Genomic DNA, 18,048 nt, shown 5'->3' on the forward strand with positions numbered 1-18,048 from the left:
CATGTGCCCATGTATACGCTAGCAACAAAATTAGGGTACTTGGACACCCAAAAACAAAGTTGAGGCCGCGGTGTGGCCCAGAGGAGGTGTAGTGCTGTCTCAGTGGAACATGGCCCTTCGGCACGATCTGCGACTCTCCGTCTCGTCGTGGCTGGGTAGTGGGAAGCCTTTCGACGGTGGCTGCGACTCTCCTAATTCTTCAAGGCGCAGAGTGATCGCAGGGCAGCAGGCAACTTCTTCTCTACATCTTCTCGGTGGCGTATCTCCTTTCGACTAGTCCAAAAACACTAGTTTCCGCTCTTCTCAGTCTGACTAGTGGTGATGAGTGCTAAGCTTTTGGTGTTGGCTGCTTGCCAAAGCTCATTTCTGGTTCTTCTCTGTTCTGTTGTTCCTTGTGCCTTCTCTTTTGTTCTTTATACCTACTTATGTAGCCGTTGTGTTATATCTCAATCTCATCTATGATAATGAAAATGGTTCAGACTGGCCTAAGCCCGCCGTAGCACCGTAAGAAAAATAGCATCTCTCCTGCAATCTCACAAAAATTACTCAGACTTCACCCTGGGCAATATCTCTCCAAGAGACGACCCTAATTGTTTGCGACATTGGGAGCATCCACCCTGATCAGTAACGTCTCATCTTTAGGATCGTCTAAACACCTCAGACTACTCTCCTGACCCTTCTCCATCAGGACTCTGCCAGCACACGTCACCGGTAGGAAGGCCCATGCAGGCAGGTGAAATGCGGGGCCATGACAGGGGGACTTCCACGGCTTGATCCTGAAGCCTTCTTGATGAGGAGCCGACGCCTTAACCATCGGCGATGAAGAACGGGTCCGCACTCCTCCTCCAGACCAAGCGACCATGCCTGGGATCCCGCCGGAGAAGAAGACCATGGCCTTAGCTAAAAGGCAGGCGCACTATGGAGCGATGTCCTTGTCCTTGGATCGGGCATCCTCCATCTCTTCCACCGCTAGACACTCAGACATGATCTAGAGGTAGGGGACACCAACGAGAGATTGACCGGTCCACCTAGGGCCAGGGTTAGTCAGCAACACCTGTCAGATACTCCCTCCGTTCCGATTTACTCGTCATGGTAAATCGGAACCACGACGAGTAAATCGGAACGGAGGGAATACATCTGAACATGTGAAAACGAAATCGAGGATGAACACCTCAGCCTCGACAAGGATCCTTTCTACCACGGGGATTTGGCGACCAATTAGGATGTTACCAGTGTCATCATCCCACAGCACATTGTCTAGTATAGATGGGGATCCGCTCAACGGTGACGTCGACAGTCTCACCATAGGTCACTTTCTTGGTTTATGGAAAATCAAAGATGATTTACTAGTGAGTCGTGAAATACTATGGTTGTCCAAAAGAAGAGACAGAAGTTGGTATGCAATTGTTGGCTACCGAATGAAACCATCTAGTTAGACAATGACATAACTTCAGTCCCTTCAACGAGCACAGGAGAGAATAAAATAACTTAGTGATAGATCATCAAAGTAATCATCCATTAATAGGTGCATACAAGTGTCAGCATTCATATACAATTCCGGAGTTTGAACCTTTACTCCTCCGTCAGATAAGACATACTCCCTCTGTTTATTTTTACTCCGCACATTAGGTTTGTCTTAAGTCAAACCTTCAAAAGTTTGACCAAGTTTATACTAAAAATACCAACATTCACAGTATCAAATAAATACAATTATATCATCGAGTATATTTTCATATTGTATCTATTTGATATTGTAGATGCAGATAGTTTTTCAAATAAATTTGGTCCAACTTTACTAAGTTTGACTTAAGACAAACCTAATATGCGGAGTAAAAAAGAAACAGAGGGAGTACTTCACTGTTTTTGCTTGTTCATCCAAGACTGTCATCTTTTTCTTCTGCATGTGCCTCTGTCATCCACCAGGCAAAACCACTCACAATCACAGGGCCTAAACAACAGCCCCCCATAAAATGTATGCAGTCCATAATTCTTTGTGATCTTGAATGCAAACGCCTACAGGTATGTGATATTAAAAATGAATACAAACATAAAAAAGGAAAGAAGAAGATCATATGTATCTGCTTGTGTGTGAGATTTTACCAGTAAGGGTCATTGGGTTTAGGCTTGACTAGTACAGCAAGATGACGCGCCAGCTGACCATTTTGCCGGACTATCTTGCCACTAACGTTGTAGCTCCTTTCAAGGCCAGAAATCATATTGTACAGCTCCTCTTTCTTCCCATCGATTTGCACTAGGCGGCTTGCAACATCTTTTTGTTGCTCAGCTGTGAGGCCCTGAACAGGTTTGGACAAGCTTAAAATGAGATTCTATTAAGAATCGGACGATGAGAACACTGCGACGATATTTACATAATTAATGACAATTTGTTTTGTTTTGCAGGGATGTATGAGATTGAAGTCATATATATCGCGTGATAAAAAGGATCTAGTAACAGATTCATGGATGCAACCCTACATATGTTTTTAAATTTGAATAAAACACTTTGGACAGTGTCACCACAAATAACACTTGGATGGTGACTAGTTAGGAAAGGTTTAGTGCTTTACACTGCGTTCTGTTGAGTTAACTTGTCAACATGCTGGTCAAATTATAAGTATTATTGAGTGCACAAGTAAAAGAAGAGACCATTCTACCTAAATACCCTTAAAATGCGGGAAGACATTAAACAATCTACTTGTCCTATAAAAGCACAAGAGGGGCAGATCCAAACCATCTCACAACACGATCTATGGTCCAAATCGTCTCAATGTTGAGCATCAACCATGTTGAAGCGCCCTAGAGCATCTACAACCACACTTGCCAAATTTGACCCCCTATACATCCGCGGACAGCATGGGCTCACCCTTCATATGTCCCTGTCCGAAGCCGTTCCCCTCATTTCCCAACCCGCAAATTCATGCAACACCGATCACGTAGGAACAAAGACCATACATCAAACATAGAGGATTCATCACATTGCATCACAAACAACAATCATACTAGATTTTTGCATAGTTCATCGTCGGTCAACCAAAAGGGGCGATAGTTCATCACTAGACAGGACAGTTCTATACTACTATGCATACATGAAACTAAAGGAGGAAATGGTTCACCGGCATGGCGCCTTGCCCTTCCTCTTGACGGCCGTAGTACATGGTGAAGACCGTGTAGGGACTAGGGGTCATCGTCCGGGGAGGCTGTCAGAGTCGAAGGAGCTGCCATCGGAGCTGATATCTTATGGAGGTCACACAGCCACTGAGCCACAGTACCTTTTTCTGGGATAAATCCAGATAGACAAATAACAAAGAACTTGCCAGAGAGTATTTTATGTGAGTGCAGTCTTGTTTTTGTTGTTAAACACTGAAAGTGTCGCATACTGGATCATTCAAATAGGATTGTGATGCTGGCTATATTACAGGAGCAAGTGGAATGTTTCTTAATGTTTAGTTCAAGGGACAAAACGTGAGAGACACGCCACTGCATCCCTGCAGTGAAAATCTTTTGTTTTCTTGTTTTTTTTTTTCGTTTCCATCATTGTGTGATCACTATCTGTAGGAGTAGAGTAAATGGCAGCCAGAGGATTAGGATGACGAGGAAGATGGCGAATGAACAGCTCCAACCATTCCAAATCCCGAGTACAAGGGACCATGGTCGACTCAAAAGGTATAACTATGACTGTACGACTAGATAGCTAATTGTTCTAGGCAAGCCGCAGTGTTTGTTGCAAGTTCTGACAAGATTTTTTGTGTATGCAGAAAATTAAGAATCCCAACTACAAGCTAAATAGAAGGCACCTTTGACCGACTACCCAGGTACATTTTTTTCCACCTGAGCTTATCTCTGCTGCACATCCAGTCTTGCACTGTGATTCTTACCCAGACTAACTTTGCTGTTCATTTATGCTACCGGCAATCATGACAGTGCATAATGAATAAAGCGTTCTTGTACTTCTAAACTTGATGGTTTAGAAGCAAGAACTGCTAAAGTTCAGTTCACCACCCTCTTTTTTGTACATGAAAGTGATTGGTAGATCATAATAAATATTGAAGTGCAGTACTGAACCATATCAACTTCATATTAAGAATGAAGCTCATTCGTGACAAACTGAGGCTGACCTTAAGATTTTAATATGGCCAATTATGCTGAGAAACGACCATTCATGAAACTGTCATCAAAAATAGGAATCCATAAATTTATGCTATGTGTTTGCAATTATTTATGCATCTCTGCAAAGCAGGCTGTGCACTGTGTGAAATTATTATGTAAGTAGTACTAAGTTTTCAGGCTAACTCTTGTACTGCAAGCTGAAAGTGTGAAACAAATATTGTGACCTCTATGCTGACTTTTGAAGGGACAACGCAATCGTAAGAAACTTTCAAAGGTTCGAAATTCTTGGTACCTTCCCACCAACACAACAATTCAAAGTATCCCCTTTTGCTAAATTTATTTCAGGCGTATAGAAACATATGCCACTGGATATAAGATTGAGGTCTAATATATAACAGCTGTACATTATTGTCTTATGTTGCTATTGTCCAATGAAGGTCACCACACAAACCCTTTGGTTTTCCGCTGGATCTTAAGGAACGGCGATGATGAATTTCTCTTTGCATAGACCTGATCTGAATGTATTTATATCTTAAACATATGCAGGTTTCCCTCAAAAGTATCTACCTGTATGATTGCTAAGGAAGCATCCAACATAATATTTTGATTTTATGTTGTCCGAATTGGGAGGCAGAATAAATTTCTAACATGACTTCATTGATTATGTTAGGTGAATAGTACAGAGAGCACGCCTCTATCACATATACATCTAAGCTGCCAAGAAATGCAGTCATAAATAGTGATAGGGTGAGAGCACACAGAAGTTCAAAGTGTTGAAGATAGCATCAGTTTCTTTTCCTTGACTTATAAGAAGAGGATCGTAGGTAAAACATGAAATTAATTTTGAACTCACCAGATGTTGTGGTGCTGAAGTGCTATTTCTTGATTTCCATGTTTAAGGCAAGTTGAAAAACATCCACTACTGTAGTTTCTTTGGTTGAATTATTCAGGCTGTAATGAACTAGCGGTGTTTTGTTTTTATTGTCAACTGAGCCCTGGCATGATAATGGGTTTAAAGCTTTAATCATTTTCATTCTGAATTATTTTCTCCCTAATGTGTGGCGTTGACCTTATCATTGTTTTTAAGGTGTCGCTTAGGCGTCAGGGCACCCTCCGATGGCATGGCATCTAGCTCGGCTTGTCAGCTTCAAAAGGCATCGCCTTAGAGCTCCTGAAGTGTCTGCAGCGTCCGCCTAGGCGCACATGGCGGCGCTTTGGGCTAAATCAGACGTCATAGACAGCGCAAGCAGGGGGAGCAGATCTCTCAGGCAGGAAAAGCTAGCTCGTGTATGGAAACTGACAAGGGGTAACGAAAATACAAAAGTTGGCTCCATGCTCCTCTCTTCCTCTTTGGAAGGTTTGCAGTGGCTAACGACTAGCTGCTCCGCAGTCCCAGCAGCACAGCAGCCTTCTCTACCTCCAGTCAGCATGTGACTCTCGGTCTCTCCTCCCCTGCTCTCTTGTGCACCTGTGCTCCTTTGATTTAGGAATTCCTAGTGCTCTGCTTTGATTTGTGACTGATCTGTAGAGCTATGTCATGATTAGTCGTGCTATGCACATGCCTTGCCATGAATGTGTATTGTACTGTTATCTTTATGCTGTGATTTTAAGGTGTATAACCATGTATGCCCACTAAATACTACTCTATTCTGCTCCCATAGAAGTTCAGAAGTGTCTAGGGCGTCGCCTGACAGTGCGCATAAAAGGTGAGCCTATTTGACGAGTATGTCATCAAGGCATGGTCGTATTTTATTGTGTATACATATGCATTGCACGCATGGATTACAAGAAATAAGATGTAATTAAACTGGTTTTTGTAAATTATTAGCACAGGGCAATAACTACTACAGTTGGCAATCGATCAATGGACAGGAAAACGATTAAATTTGTGAATTTTGCAGAGCATGTAACGTACATTTGTGTTGATGAGCCGTGGCAGGAACCGCTGTTGATCCTCCGCTGCAGTTGATGAGATGCCGAACCCCTGTGGTCTTCGGAGCGCGAACCGACCAAGTGTCCTCGCCGCATATCGAAGTGCCACCATCCCTGATTCTGCTTTCTCTTGAACCTAGTGTGGCCTGTGTGCATATTTATACGAGTAAGGAGGATTTATCTGTATGGATCAACATAGCTAACCTATCTTGCTCTCGCAAAACACGTATCAGCTATCCTACTATGAATATTATTGAAGATATCTTTGTTCTCCTTCTCTTGAAGGTGATCCACTTGTGTTGGTGACACCAACTTTCGTAGCACTGGGAGGTACGTACACATGTAATTCAGTACCTTCATAGCATGTATATTGAAACAGAAATTAATTTTAACTTCAAAACTAGAAGATGAAGCCTTGTGTAACATAGCTAGTGAGGTTGACTAGGTAAAAAACCCAAAGAATGGTTGACTTGTGTAACAGGAAACACATAATTGCAGTAGAAATTGTATGAATAAACAAGAAACCAACAATTTCTCTTGTGTGCACAATCTGAGCGAAAATATATAAAGGCTTGCAGCATGGCATAACACGGAAGGTGGAACCTAAAGATCAATCAACTAACATGCAAAATGGGATATAATCACTTTAAACGGTAATATTTTAGGTCTCACTGTTAAAATCAACAACACAGCATAATAGTACCACCATATTACCAATCATAAACAAGATTAGGGGCATCTATCATGCCAATAATACCACTAGTACTAGTGTCTTAACCAATTTCGGCCAGTATAACCAAGACAAAGCTCCTGCTCTCTCAAATTGCATGCTACTCCTAAGCTTTGATTTCAGGTCAAGACGGTGCAGATATAAAACAACTTAATCTCTTAATTTTTCATGTATCGTCAGTCATTGTATGTTTCACTGCTTACATGTTTAAAGAAAAACATTTGCTCATCTGAAGAAATTTCATAACAACAATGTATAAATATTTGCCCCTACAAGCAATATCACAAACACCTATCAAGCAAAATCCTGAACTCATGCAGCAAGAACTCGTCAAGAAATAGTCATAGTTATATTCTCACAATATCCAATCTACAGCAAGTGCTCATCGAATACAAAAAACAGGAAAAAATTGAATAAACAGAGACGCAGGAGTGAGGAAGGAGGGGCCGGGGTGAGGGAGGACGAAGGACTGGTGGCTACCTGCCTATGCACTGGGCGGCGGCGTTGATGTGTGGGAGCGGCGGCTGCTCCAGGGAGGGAGGCGCTGCTGGGATCCTATACCGGCGGCGTGGCAGCGCGTAGGCTTCGGCCGGCTGGGCGCGCCGCGGCGGAGGGCCGGCAGTAGTGGCGGCGGCTAGGAAGCAGTCGCGCTCGGAAAGAAGACCTCTCTTGTCGGGAGGGAGGCGCTCTCTTCGTTCGCTGGCTACGGAATAGTGCTGCAATTGCATAAGGGCGCTCGAAACGTGTCGGTCTGGATATCTACCATCGCTGCTGATCCTCATGTAGCAAAACTTTGTCCCCAAAATAAGCGAGTACGACTTTTTATTTCCCTAGTCTCTTTAGAGCAACTGACACCCACTCTAGCATACCCTCTATGTTTCTCTGTCCCTAAAATTTTCTGAGGAGCTTCTAAAACAAGCCTGCCATCGTCTATATTTGTGGATGGGTAGAGGATCCTCTGTATTTTTCAGCTAGTTGTCGCCAGTGGCAGTTCCCCAACCGCATGCACTCCTGCCTTGGCCGCTCTGCTCTCGTGCCGCCAGTGCTGCTGACCGTAGCCTGATACTGTCAGCCGCCCCGAGCAGCCTCACCATACCCTTGAGCTCCTCCGTAGACGAGGATCGGTTGCCGCTGCGCTTCTTGGTGTCGAGGCAGTGAAGCTTGGGGATGGTGTAGGGTCGCTCTGAGACAGGAACCTGTCGAGGATGTCAGGGAGAGGACTGTATCATATGCACCACCAGGCACAACTCACATGGTAAGAATTCAGTACTGTATATTTTTTTTAGTCCCATGAGCATTGCTTGAATGAACATGTAGATGGATTGATTGTGTGGTGTTCTGTAGCAGGGCAACCTGAGAAGAATTTGGACGCGCGAGAGAGGGTTTAGTGAAAAGAGTTGTCTCTCTCTTATCTTGGGAAGCAAGTTCAGGGTTAAAATGTGAAGACATTCAGGAATAATAATGAGTAAATCTCACCGTGTGCTGTCATTGTATAAGCCCATCTTATGCATATGCTTTCACTGCACGGTCAAGATTAATGTTTGCATAAGCCCATCTGCTGTATGTCTCTGTAGCAACTTGATGTCTTGCCAATCTTGTGTACCAATTTTTGTATTTCCACCAAGCCATTCTCAGTTTGCCCATGCATGGTCTTGATCTTCCGTTGTGACACTACGTATGCATGACAAGCATTGTATGAATCCCCGCAAAAAAGAAAAGAAAAAGATAAGCATTGTTTGATGTACGATACAGATGCTGTGGGACTACTCGTCTAATTTCATTTTGAGAATATGAGACTGGATTTACATCAAAGGACTTCCAATGATATAAGAAGACACTCAAATTAAGGAAGTTACAACTTGCAACCATGCCATCCTAGTGCCCGCCGTTGCCACTTCGCTCCCGGAGTCAGCCTGACATCGTATCCCATGGCCGGGAAGTCATCGTGCTAAGGTCGAGCTAGACCACGTCTCGGAGAAGAAGAACCCATGATCGAAGCCTTGGGCGGATTGAAAATCCTAGAGGCGGACCATATCCTAAATAAAACTTCCGACATGTTCGCAACGATGGACACTGCTGCATCAGTGAAGAAGTACAAACTGCCAGAGAAGAGTGTTGCTATGCACACGACACCAATATCCATTCATGGAATTAAACTACAGCAGACCACTTGATTAGGGTCGTGCAGTGATCGGCTAAAGAATAGCATCGTTGTTGCCGCAAAAAAAAATGACTGGGGGACATCTCCCCATTGGTTGTCTAATTTTGTGCCTTTTTTTTCCTAGCTCAACACGTGGCTAGCTCTCAAATTATAATAAAATATATTTCACATATTATGTTGTATGATTTGTGAATGCCATGTCTAAATACCAACCCCTGCGACGATGGCAAAGGTGACATGGATTAGAATTATATTCCCAATTAAATAAAGGTTTATTTCGAAAAAAAGACATGCACCAACCATTCAAGGCCACTCAAAATAGATTAAACGGATGTCAGATCTATAGCCATTAGATCTCGATCCAACCATCTACACGAATACCCAAAGTGCTATATATGCCCACCCAAACCCTAACGCGACTCAACCCCCAACCCCCACGCCTCATTCTCAACCTTTTGCGGCGCACTCATCCTTTTCCTCTTCTTCCGGCATTCCTCTCATGGTGACATTGTCACCTTTCATCTTCTCCGGCGAGTTTGTTATTCTCTTCGTCAATAGGTGGCGAGCTTGTCGTTTGCCGCTAGAGAGGCGACTGTCCGGTGACATCATTAACCGGCTTATCTAGCATATGCCATGAATTGTATGCACAACTTTTCCTTCGTGTGGAGTGCATATCGTTGTGGTGGAGTCCATTCGATTGGCCACACCGCGGCTTGAAATTCATCAACGGATTTCTCATCCTGGACCAATGCGGAGATAGATGGATCTAAATGATGTCAACATAAGGTAATCAATTTTAGGATGTCTATATCCTTTTGTCTCATCAACATGATTTTTACAAATATATGTGGCATAAGACTTTGTTTAGTCGAATCGATCTAAGTATACTTTGTTTTCAATCTAGGTTCAGTATGTTTTCTCCTGGCACTACCAAGTCCTTTCCTTTCCGACCTACCTACCATCTCGTGCCTAACTCTGCAATCTAGTTGGATTGATGTTTAATGGTATGTTGTTTTCAATTTTTTGTTTGTGATATATTGTTATCTATTGTCCAATAGATAAGAGTGCATCTCACGAACAGAAACTTCAAGATAGTTGCAACATCAAACATCAATAAAACTAAATTCCAGAGTTAGGCACAAGATGTAGATCCATAGAGACGTTATTCAAATAATGGCTTTCCTAGCTTGCACCGATGGCGAGAAAGATGGATCTGGATGATGTCAACATAAGGTAATAAATTTGAAGGTATCTCTACAATAGTTGACACTTTTATCTCATCAACATGATTTTTACAAATACATGTGCATCGGACTTTGTTTAGTTGAGTATAGATCTAAGTACATTTGTTTTTAATCCGGGTAGAGAATGTTTTTCCCTTGGCACTAGCAAATCATTTATTTACTTTATGAAAGCACTAGAGAATCATCGTAATAATTATCATGGTATATTTGCACTAGCAAATCATTTATTTTATCAACATGTTTTTTTGAAAGAATATGCATGATACATGACGTTGTTTATTTTTGGATCTAAGCCTACTATGTTTGCTAGTTCAATGTTAGATGCTTCTCTGGTTTTAGTTTGAGGAAGTCATTACCCTCTTTTCGAGAACCAAGTTCGAGAGGCAAACATGTTTTTGAGGAAGAGTTCTTAGCATGTTGGATGTATGTGCAATCCTTTCATAGCTCGACTCTCTGTGGCAGACGGGGCAATGGCCCTTGTCATGAGACTAAAGGTTCGCATGACTAAAAGCCCAGCCCGCATCCCGCATTGCCTTACCCTGTTTTGGGCTAATTCTTACTATAGTTTGTGTCTCGTCACATCTATCTATTTATTTGTTTCCTAAAAAGTTTTTATTTTATTTGTTACCCTAAAAATATCTTTATTTACTGTTGGAGTATCGTATTAATTTTCTACCATCAATAATAATCCTGATTTGCGATGAGATGCAACGAATCCAGGACAACTAGCTATCCTTTAAATTCAGCGTAGTCAGTAAATTTAGTGTCGACAACATCCATGCCATGGTTCTTATCCTTCTTTTGCTAGGACTATATAGGGATGCTGTTATTATTTGTGTGTATCTTCTATATAAAAAAAGGCCAAGACAAGTTCATTGGTATATTTTCTATTACCCCGTCTCAAATTAACTTGTTTTAGATTTGTCTAGATACATCCGTATCTAGACAAATCTAAAACAAGTAATTAGGGACGAAGGGAGTACATGACATCTTTCCTGTTTAAGTAGCCAGATGAGAAATATAGAAGCCAATAGTTTAACTAGGAAAAATGTTTTTGTAAACTATTAAAAAATCATGCCAAAAAGTAGAAAGCCTTGTATTTTCATTAATTCGGTGCAATGGATACATAACACAGTACCACTATGTTGGGTACGCACCGCAACAGGAGAAACAAAAAAGAAAAAACACAAGTACATATGCATCATCGATATAGCTAGCTAGGTGGATACTAGACCACCTTCTAGAAGCACGATGCATGTGACTAAAACGAGACAGACAATTTCTAGAAGGTAATAAATAATGAAATTATTGCTAAATGATCGAAGATGGCGTTGGATTTCTTTGTAGATTAGAGCTATGCACGTCCATCCATGCTTGAGTCGACAGAATGGATGGACTCAATCAGACTCGGGCGGCAGGTTTCAGATTCGACCTCGTCTTGTTCTAAGTTGGGAAAGCTGCCGTGCGGCCCGGGCTCCTGATGCATCACCTCCATTCCAGCGGTGAACCCCGAAGCCAGTGGCATCGACGTCGTCATCTCCGTTCCAATGGCAAACACCAGCAACGGTGGCAACGCAGTCAGCGTCTGCTTCTACTGCTGCATCTCCATTCCACCGACGAACCCCGGCGGCGTTCGCATCACCCCGACACCATCTTCTGCTGGATAATCTCCGTTCCAGCAGCGTACCCCGGAGGTGGTGGCATCGCCATCATCATCATCATCATCTGATGCTTAATCATCTCGTACATCCCTCTGTCCGCGCTGGTGCCACCGAGCTCAAACCCATACCCGCTGGCGAGCCCCGGCAGATGTGGCATGGCCATCATCATCTGCTGTTGTTGAAAGTTCTCCTCCATCCCGCCATTCGCGCTGGTGCAACCGAGCTTAAACCCACCGCCGCCGACAATTCACCGGAGGAGATGATGACGACGATCGCCGGCGGTGGTGAGTTTGAGCTCGGTTGCACCAGCGCGAATGGCGGGATGGAGGAGAACTTTCATCAACAGCATATGATGACGGCGATGCCACAGCTGCCGTGGCTCGCCGACGGCTATGGATTTGAGTTTGATGGCATCAGCGTGGACGGAGGGGTGCACGTGATGATTAAGCAGCAGATGATGATGTTGGCGATGCCACCACCTCAGGGTTCGCTGCCGGAATGGAGAGTATGCAGCAGCAGATGATGTCGGGGATGCCAACCCCGTCGGGGTTCGCCGCTGAAATGGAGATGCAGCAGCAACATCAGACGTTGACCGTGTTACCACCGCTACCAGTGTTCACTGCCAGAACGGAGACGATGACGTTGATGCCACCGAAGGGTTCACCGCTGGAATGGAGAGGGTGAATCACAAGTCTGGGCCGCACGACAACTTCACCAACTGAGAAGAAAACGAGGTCGAATCCGAAACCAGCTGCCCGAGTCCACCTGAGTCCATTCATTCTGCCGACGCAAGCGTGGAGGACGTGCATGGCTCCGATCTATAGAGAGATCCAATGCCATCTTCTATCATTTATCAATAATTTCATTTAATGCCTTCAAGAAATTTTCTGTCTCGTTTTAGTCATAGGCATCGTGCTTCTAGAAGGCGGTCTCGTATCCACCTAGCTAGCTATCTAGATGATGCATATGTACTTGTGTTTTTCCTTTTTTTTCCTTTTCCTGTTGTGGTGTGTATCCAACATAGTGGCTTGTACTTTGTTCTGTATCTATTGCTCCGAATTAATGAAAATACAAGCCTTTCTATTATTCTATTTTTTGGCATAGTTTTTAATAGTTTACAAAAGCGATTTTTCTAGTTAAACTATTGGCTTCTATCTTTCTCATATGGCTACTTAAACATGAAAGATGTCATGTACTCCCTCCGTCCTCAATTACTTGTCTCAGATTTGTCTAGATACGGAAGTATCTGTATCTAGACAGATCTAAGACAAGTAATTTGAGACCAGGTAATGTGTGTTGTTTCAACATGATTTTAACAAATATATTTGGCATCAGACTTTGTTTAGTTGTTTTGATCTAAGTATATTTTGTTTTTAATCCAAGTTCAGTATGTCTGACCTACCAACTCATGCCTAACTCTACAATTTAATTGGATTGCTGTTTAATGTTGTGTTGTTTTGAAGTTTCTGCTTTTGATGCACTCTTATCTGTTGTCCAATAGATAAGAGTCCATCTCACGAAAAGAAACTTCAAAATATTTCCGAACATCAATAAAACTAAATTCTAGAGTTAGGCACAAGACTGTAGAACGATAGAGATGTTATTCGAATCGACGGCTTTCCTAGCTTGCACCGATGGCGATAAATTTTAAGGTATCTTTGACACTTTTATCTCATCAACGTGATTTTTACAGATGCATATGCATCGGACTTTGTTTAGTTGAGTAGACCTAAGTATATTTTGATTTTAATCCAGGTTGAGAAGGTTTTTTTTCCTGGCACTAGCAAACCCTGTATTTCCTTTATGAAAGCACTAGCAAATCATTGTACGGTAATAATTATCATGGTATGTTTGCACTAGCAAATCATTTATTTTATCAACATGGTTTTTTTGTAATAATATGCATGATACCTAACTTTCTTTATTTTTTTGGATCTAAGCCTACTATGTTTGCTAGTTCAATATGAGATGGTTCTCTGGTTTTACTTTGAGCAACTTATTACCCTCATTTTGCAAACCAAGTTTAAGTGGCAAACATGTTTTTTAACACAGTACAGAAGCTGATGTGAACTGGGACCCGATCTTTCGATGAGAGACGATAACTACGATTTTGGGTGGGACTTGACCCTCACGATCCGGCTACCAACCGTACAAGGAGAACCGTACACGACTGATATCCACGGCAATCGCTGAACCAACTCCACGACGTTATCGACCGAGCCAACGGCGCGATCGACCTATCCACGAAGGATTTTTCCTGCAAGCAAATCGAAGAACATGTAAGAAAATAATAGCCAAGCAATCTCAAAATTGCGAATATGCTAGATGGGATTAATCTCACAAGATAGGGTTCCGATAGGATGTCTTTACGGTCGCACTAGCCGCTACGAGCGAAGACAAATAAAAGCAGCAATATAGCTAAACTTTTCTAAACAAAACCCGAATCAAAACCCTAACCTAGATTAGCTATTTATTAACCGTCGTTGTCGCCGCCTTTGATGTACCGTGGAAAGCCTGGACAATGTGACGCGTGCGGAGGCCCATCTTGAATTGAAAACTCCAAGTAGCACCGTGTTGTACGGCTGCCACACATGGGCCTACGGTCCACTTCTTTTAATCTGTAATTAGCATGCATGCTACTCCACGTGGTTGACTCATGGTGAAGCAAATATTCGTTTGTACTGCTGCTTCTACTAGCTGCTACGTCTTTTGTCTGTGCATAATTCTTGCTGGTACATTCTTCAAATCCTTTGTTCCTGAGTATAAGAAAATTACAGCATGAAGGCAATATCGTATTCTTGTTAACTGAATTATATTTACTAAGGAACAAAAGTACCTGGCCATTTATTTGTCTTATGTGATCTAGTCATAGGTCTAGACACAACTGTGTCGGTGATATTTCTTGTATCATATGTATATGTACTTATAGTAGCTATGTCCACATCAGAAGCAAATGCTCACACTAGTAGAAAAACACCTAATAGTCCCGGTTCGTGAGGGCCTTTAGTCCCGGTTCATGAACTGGGACTAATGGGCCGTTACTAATACCTCCACCCATTAGTCCCGGTTCAAACAAGATTCGGGGCTAATGTGCCTCCACGTGGCTCTGTACGCCGAGCCCAGTCAGTGGGCCTTTGGTCCCGGTTGGTGGCACCAACCGGGACCAAAAGTCCATGTTTTTTTTGGGAAGTGGCTGCTTTAGGGGTTTTGGGGGTTATGTTTAGGTTGTTATATTAGCTAGCTAATAGAGAGAAGTTTCCTCTCTTATATCTTCGTCCTTGGTTTACCAACGCTACTGCTATATATGTTCATTTTACCCGCTGATATAATAACTCATGCATGCTCGCATACATCAGCATATATAATAACAAGTACTCGTCCTACTAATCATGCATCATCATACAACTTCTACTCGTTATTAATAATAAGTCATACGATCATCATCCTCATAGTCATCGAACCCAACCCTACATAATTGTTCTTAACACATGATCATCAGTATCAGGTAGGACCTAAACACCCTTAAGGTAAAATAGCATAAAACAATATAGACCCTGACTCTCCATTATGAAGAATGACGATCATCCTGTCTCCAATTTTTGCCCTTCGCTGAATGTTGCTTTGAAGAAGCTCCTTACGACTGTCCATACATTTTTTCCATTCTTTGATTGTCATGTCTCCACTTCTTTTAGAAACCCGGTATGGACAGTTCAGATTCGTAGGAAAACCTGGTTGTATGTTCAAAACATGAAGGCTACCGTGTGTATACATCAGATGAGGCACACAATCATTTGGGATTATTTGTTGAAAAACATAGTAATAACTTCGTAGTTAGCAATGATATGATGTACTACTTTTAGAAGTATGCAAAAAGATGCACGGATGTCGTAATAGTAAAAAATCTTACCAGAGTATCTCCATGGTAGTTACCGTAGTTCAACACGTGCACTAGTGGCACGTATTGACCATAATGTTGAGGAGTTCGATTATAGACATTGTAATTCTCAAGATCAGTACAAAATGCGACCAGATGATTTTTCTCCTAATAAGTGAGTTCGGAGCTTTCGGTGTAGTAGGTTCTGTCTACCATCTTCCGCACATTTTTTGAAGAATGAAAATAAGCTGTCAATGGAGAATAAGTTGTCAACTATTTTGAAATAAACAATATAAATTACTTAATAACTATGTTAAGCTCACATGGGGGAAGAATTGGAGGTGTATCCACAAGGATGAAAATCGTAGGTCTCTCTTGCTCGATTTTAGGATCACCTAGATCCATGGTAACAAGCATACCCTCATCAAAACCATACATCTTGCAAAGTGCTTCCCAATTTTTGCAACCAAAATGGGTTACACTCTGAGCATTGTACAACTTTACTTGAAAATCCACACCATGATGGGTACTTAGGATAATTTTTTTGGTTTCAAAACTTTCATGGTCTTCAAAACCCATCCTCTCTAAGACATAGCGTCTTGCAAAGCATGGGATAAGCTAGTCGAATTGGAAAAGATGCAAAATATTTTCATGATTAAAATAGTTGAAGTCATGAGTAATTACGAAAAAAACTATTATCGTCGGTTGCGTACCGTATGAACATCGAAGGTCTCCTCGAGCTTAATGCTGAAGCGACGATCTTCGTCCAGCTCAATGAACCTGTCGCAGATACCTCGGTCGTCGTGGCACCAGTCGCACTCCCCCGGGCGGTTTTGGTCGTCCGAGTACGACATTTCCGGCCTATGTTCATAATTCAAATATTAAACTAGATTATTAATCACGGGTTGACTATCGGTGATGTATGTAGCTCCTCTTTTCATTCCCGAGTGCATTATTACATCAAATTGTCTAGCACACGGGAATGAAGGAGAACTTATCCAATATGAGCATTCAGTAAGCAAAACCAAATCATAAAATAAGCAAAACCAAATCATAAAATAAAGTAGTATTCAAATTAGCATGCATTCAATAATTATAAGCAAAAGTACATCATCTCTTGGTGTCCGTACATCGTTAAATATTATCACTAATATAGCATCACTAATACAACTAGAACTGTAGCGCCCGACGGGTATCGACGCAGGCGGTGGACACCCAAAGATAAGGAACCATCACAGGATCATAGCTCCAATGAGATCCCTGGAGAACCTGCCAGGTATTGTCGAACCTGCCCTCCAATGCAACCATGTAGCGATGGACGTGCTCGTCCTCCTCGCTGACACGATGACGTACCACCTCCGCGGTGTCCGGAAGCCTCGGCACCGTCATTGGACCACGCGACCGCCACCAAACAAGGATCGGGTCAACAATGGGCTGCCTCCTCACCAACCTATGTCCCCCGGAAAGTAGCACCTCCCAATACCAGCTCGGCGGAGCCCAGTCCCGAACATGGCCCTGATCTAGCAAGCCTCCACCGCCAAGTCGACGATGACGAGGATGCGGGATAGACATCGCTGACGTCGATGCGGAACTACTTCTATATATAGTTAAATAAAGTAGTTTTATTAATTAAATCAACTAGCTAGTTCAACTACTAAACACTTACTATAAATAAATAAAGTAGTACTTACTAAAAACAAACTACTTCTATATATAGTAAAATAAAGTAGTTTATTAAATCAACTAGCTAGTTCAACTATATATGAAGCACTTACTATAAATAAAGTAAAGTAGAATTACTAAAAATAAACTAGTATTTTTCTAACTAATTATATTAAACACTTTCTATTCTTATTTTTTTTCATTTTTCTAAATACGTACTATGAACAAAAAAATCATTAAAATTCTATAAACAAAATTACAGCAGAAAAAACTCATAAAGATTCTATGAACAGAAAATCTATGAACTACACATCCAACAAAAAAAATCTATGAACTACAAAAAAATCTAAAAAAATCTAACAAAAATCATAAAAAATCTAACAAAATCTAACCAAAAAAATCTACTAACAGAAAAAAAATCTAACATAATATGAACAAATTAATTACACAATCTAAATTACACAATATGAACTACATATCTAAATTACACCACATCTAATCTAACAAATAAATCTATGAACTAACAAAAAAATCTAAAAAAGTCTAACATAATATGAACAAATTAATTACACAATCTAAATTACACAATACGAACTACATATCTAAATTACAATAAATCTAATCTAACAAATAAATCTATGAACGAACAAAAAAATCTAAAAAAAATCTAACAAAAA

At 41.7% G+C, this 18,048-nt stretch overlaps 1 protein-coding gene across 2 annotated transcripts; it reads right to left on the minus strand.

Moving 5' to 3' along the window:
- Positions 1 to 1,476: 1,476 nt before the first annotated feature.
- On the minus strand, positions 1,477 to 7,506 carry LOC123094777 (uncharacterized). 2 transcript variants are annotated; one of them, XM_044516687.1, is made up of 4 exons: positions 7,250 to 7,506; positions 6,023 to 6,185; positions 2,101 to 2,294; positions 1,477 to 2,013 (listed from the first exon to the last, which is right to left on the minus strand). In XM_044516687.1, the coding sequence occupies exons 2-4, from the start codon at positions 6,149 to 6,151 to the stop codon at positions 1,872 to 1,874; spliced, it is 465 nt and encodes a 154-aa protein (XP_044372622.1). In that variant the 5' UTR covers positions 6,152 to 6,185; positions 7,250 to 7,506; the 3' UTR covers positions 1,477 to 1,871. The 2 variants fall into 2 exon arrangements, with proteins under 2 accessions (XP_044372622.1, XP_044372627.1); XM_044516692.1 differs by having other exon boundaries at positions 7,254 to 7,504.
- Positions 7,507 to 18,048: the final 10,542 nt, after the last annotated feature.

The sequence above is a fragment of the Triticum aestivum genome, chromosome 1B, assembly GCF_018294505.1.
Source record: "Triticum aestivum cultivar Chinese Spring chromosome 1B, IWGSC CS RefSeq v2.1, whole genome shotgun sequence".
Classification (NCBI taxonomy): Eukaryota; Viridiplantae; Streptophyta; class Magnoliopsida; order Poales; family Poaceae; genus Triticum; species Triticum aestivum.

Excerpts from the sequence above, each read along its gene's own strand:
- LOC123094777 (XM_044516687.1), bottom strand. The coding sequence starts at position 6,151 with ATGGTGGCACTTCGATATGCGGCGAGGACACTTGGTCGGTTCGCGCTC. Across the intron at positions 2,295-6,022 it reads CACGGCTCATCAACACAAAT|GGCCTCACAGCTGAGCAACA; the intron begins GTACGTTACATG and ends AAACCTGTTCAG. Across the intron at positions 2,014-2,100 it reads AAACCCAATGACCCTTACTG|GCGTTTGCATTCAAGATCAC; the intron begins GTAAAATCTCAC and ends ACATACCTGTAG.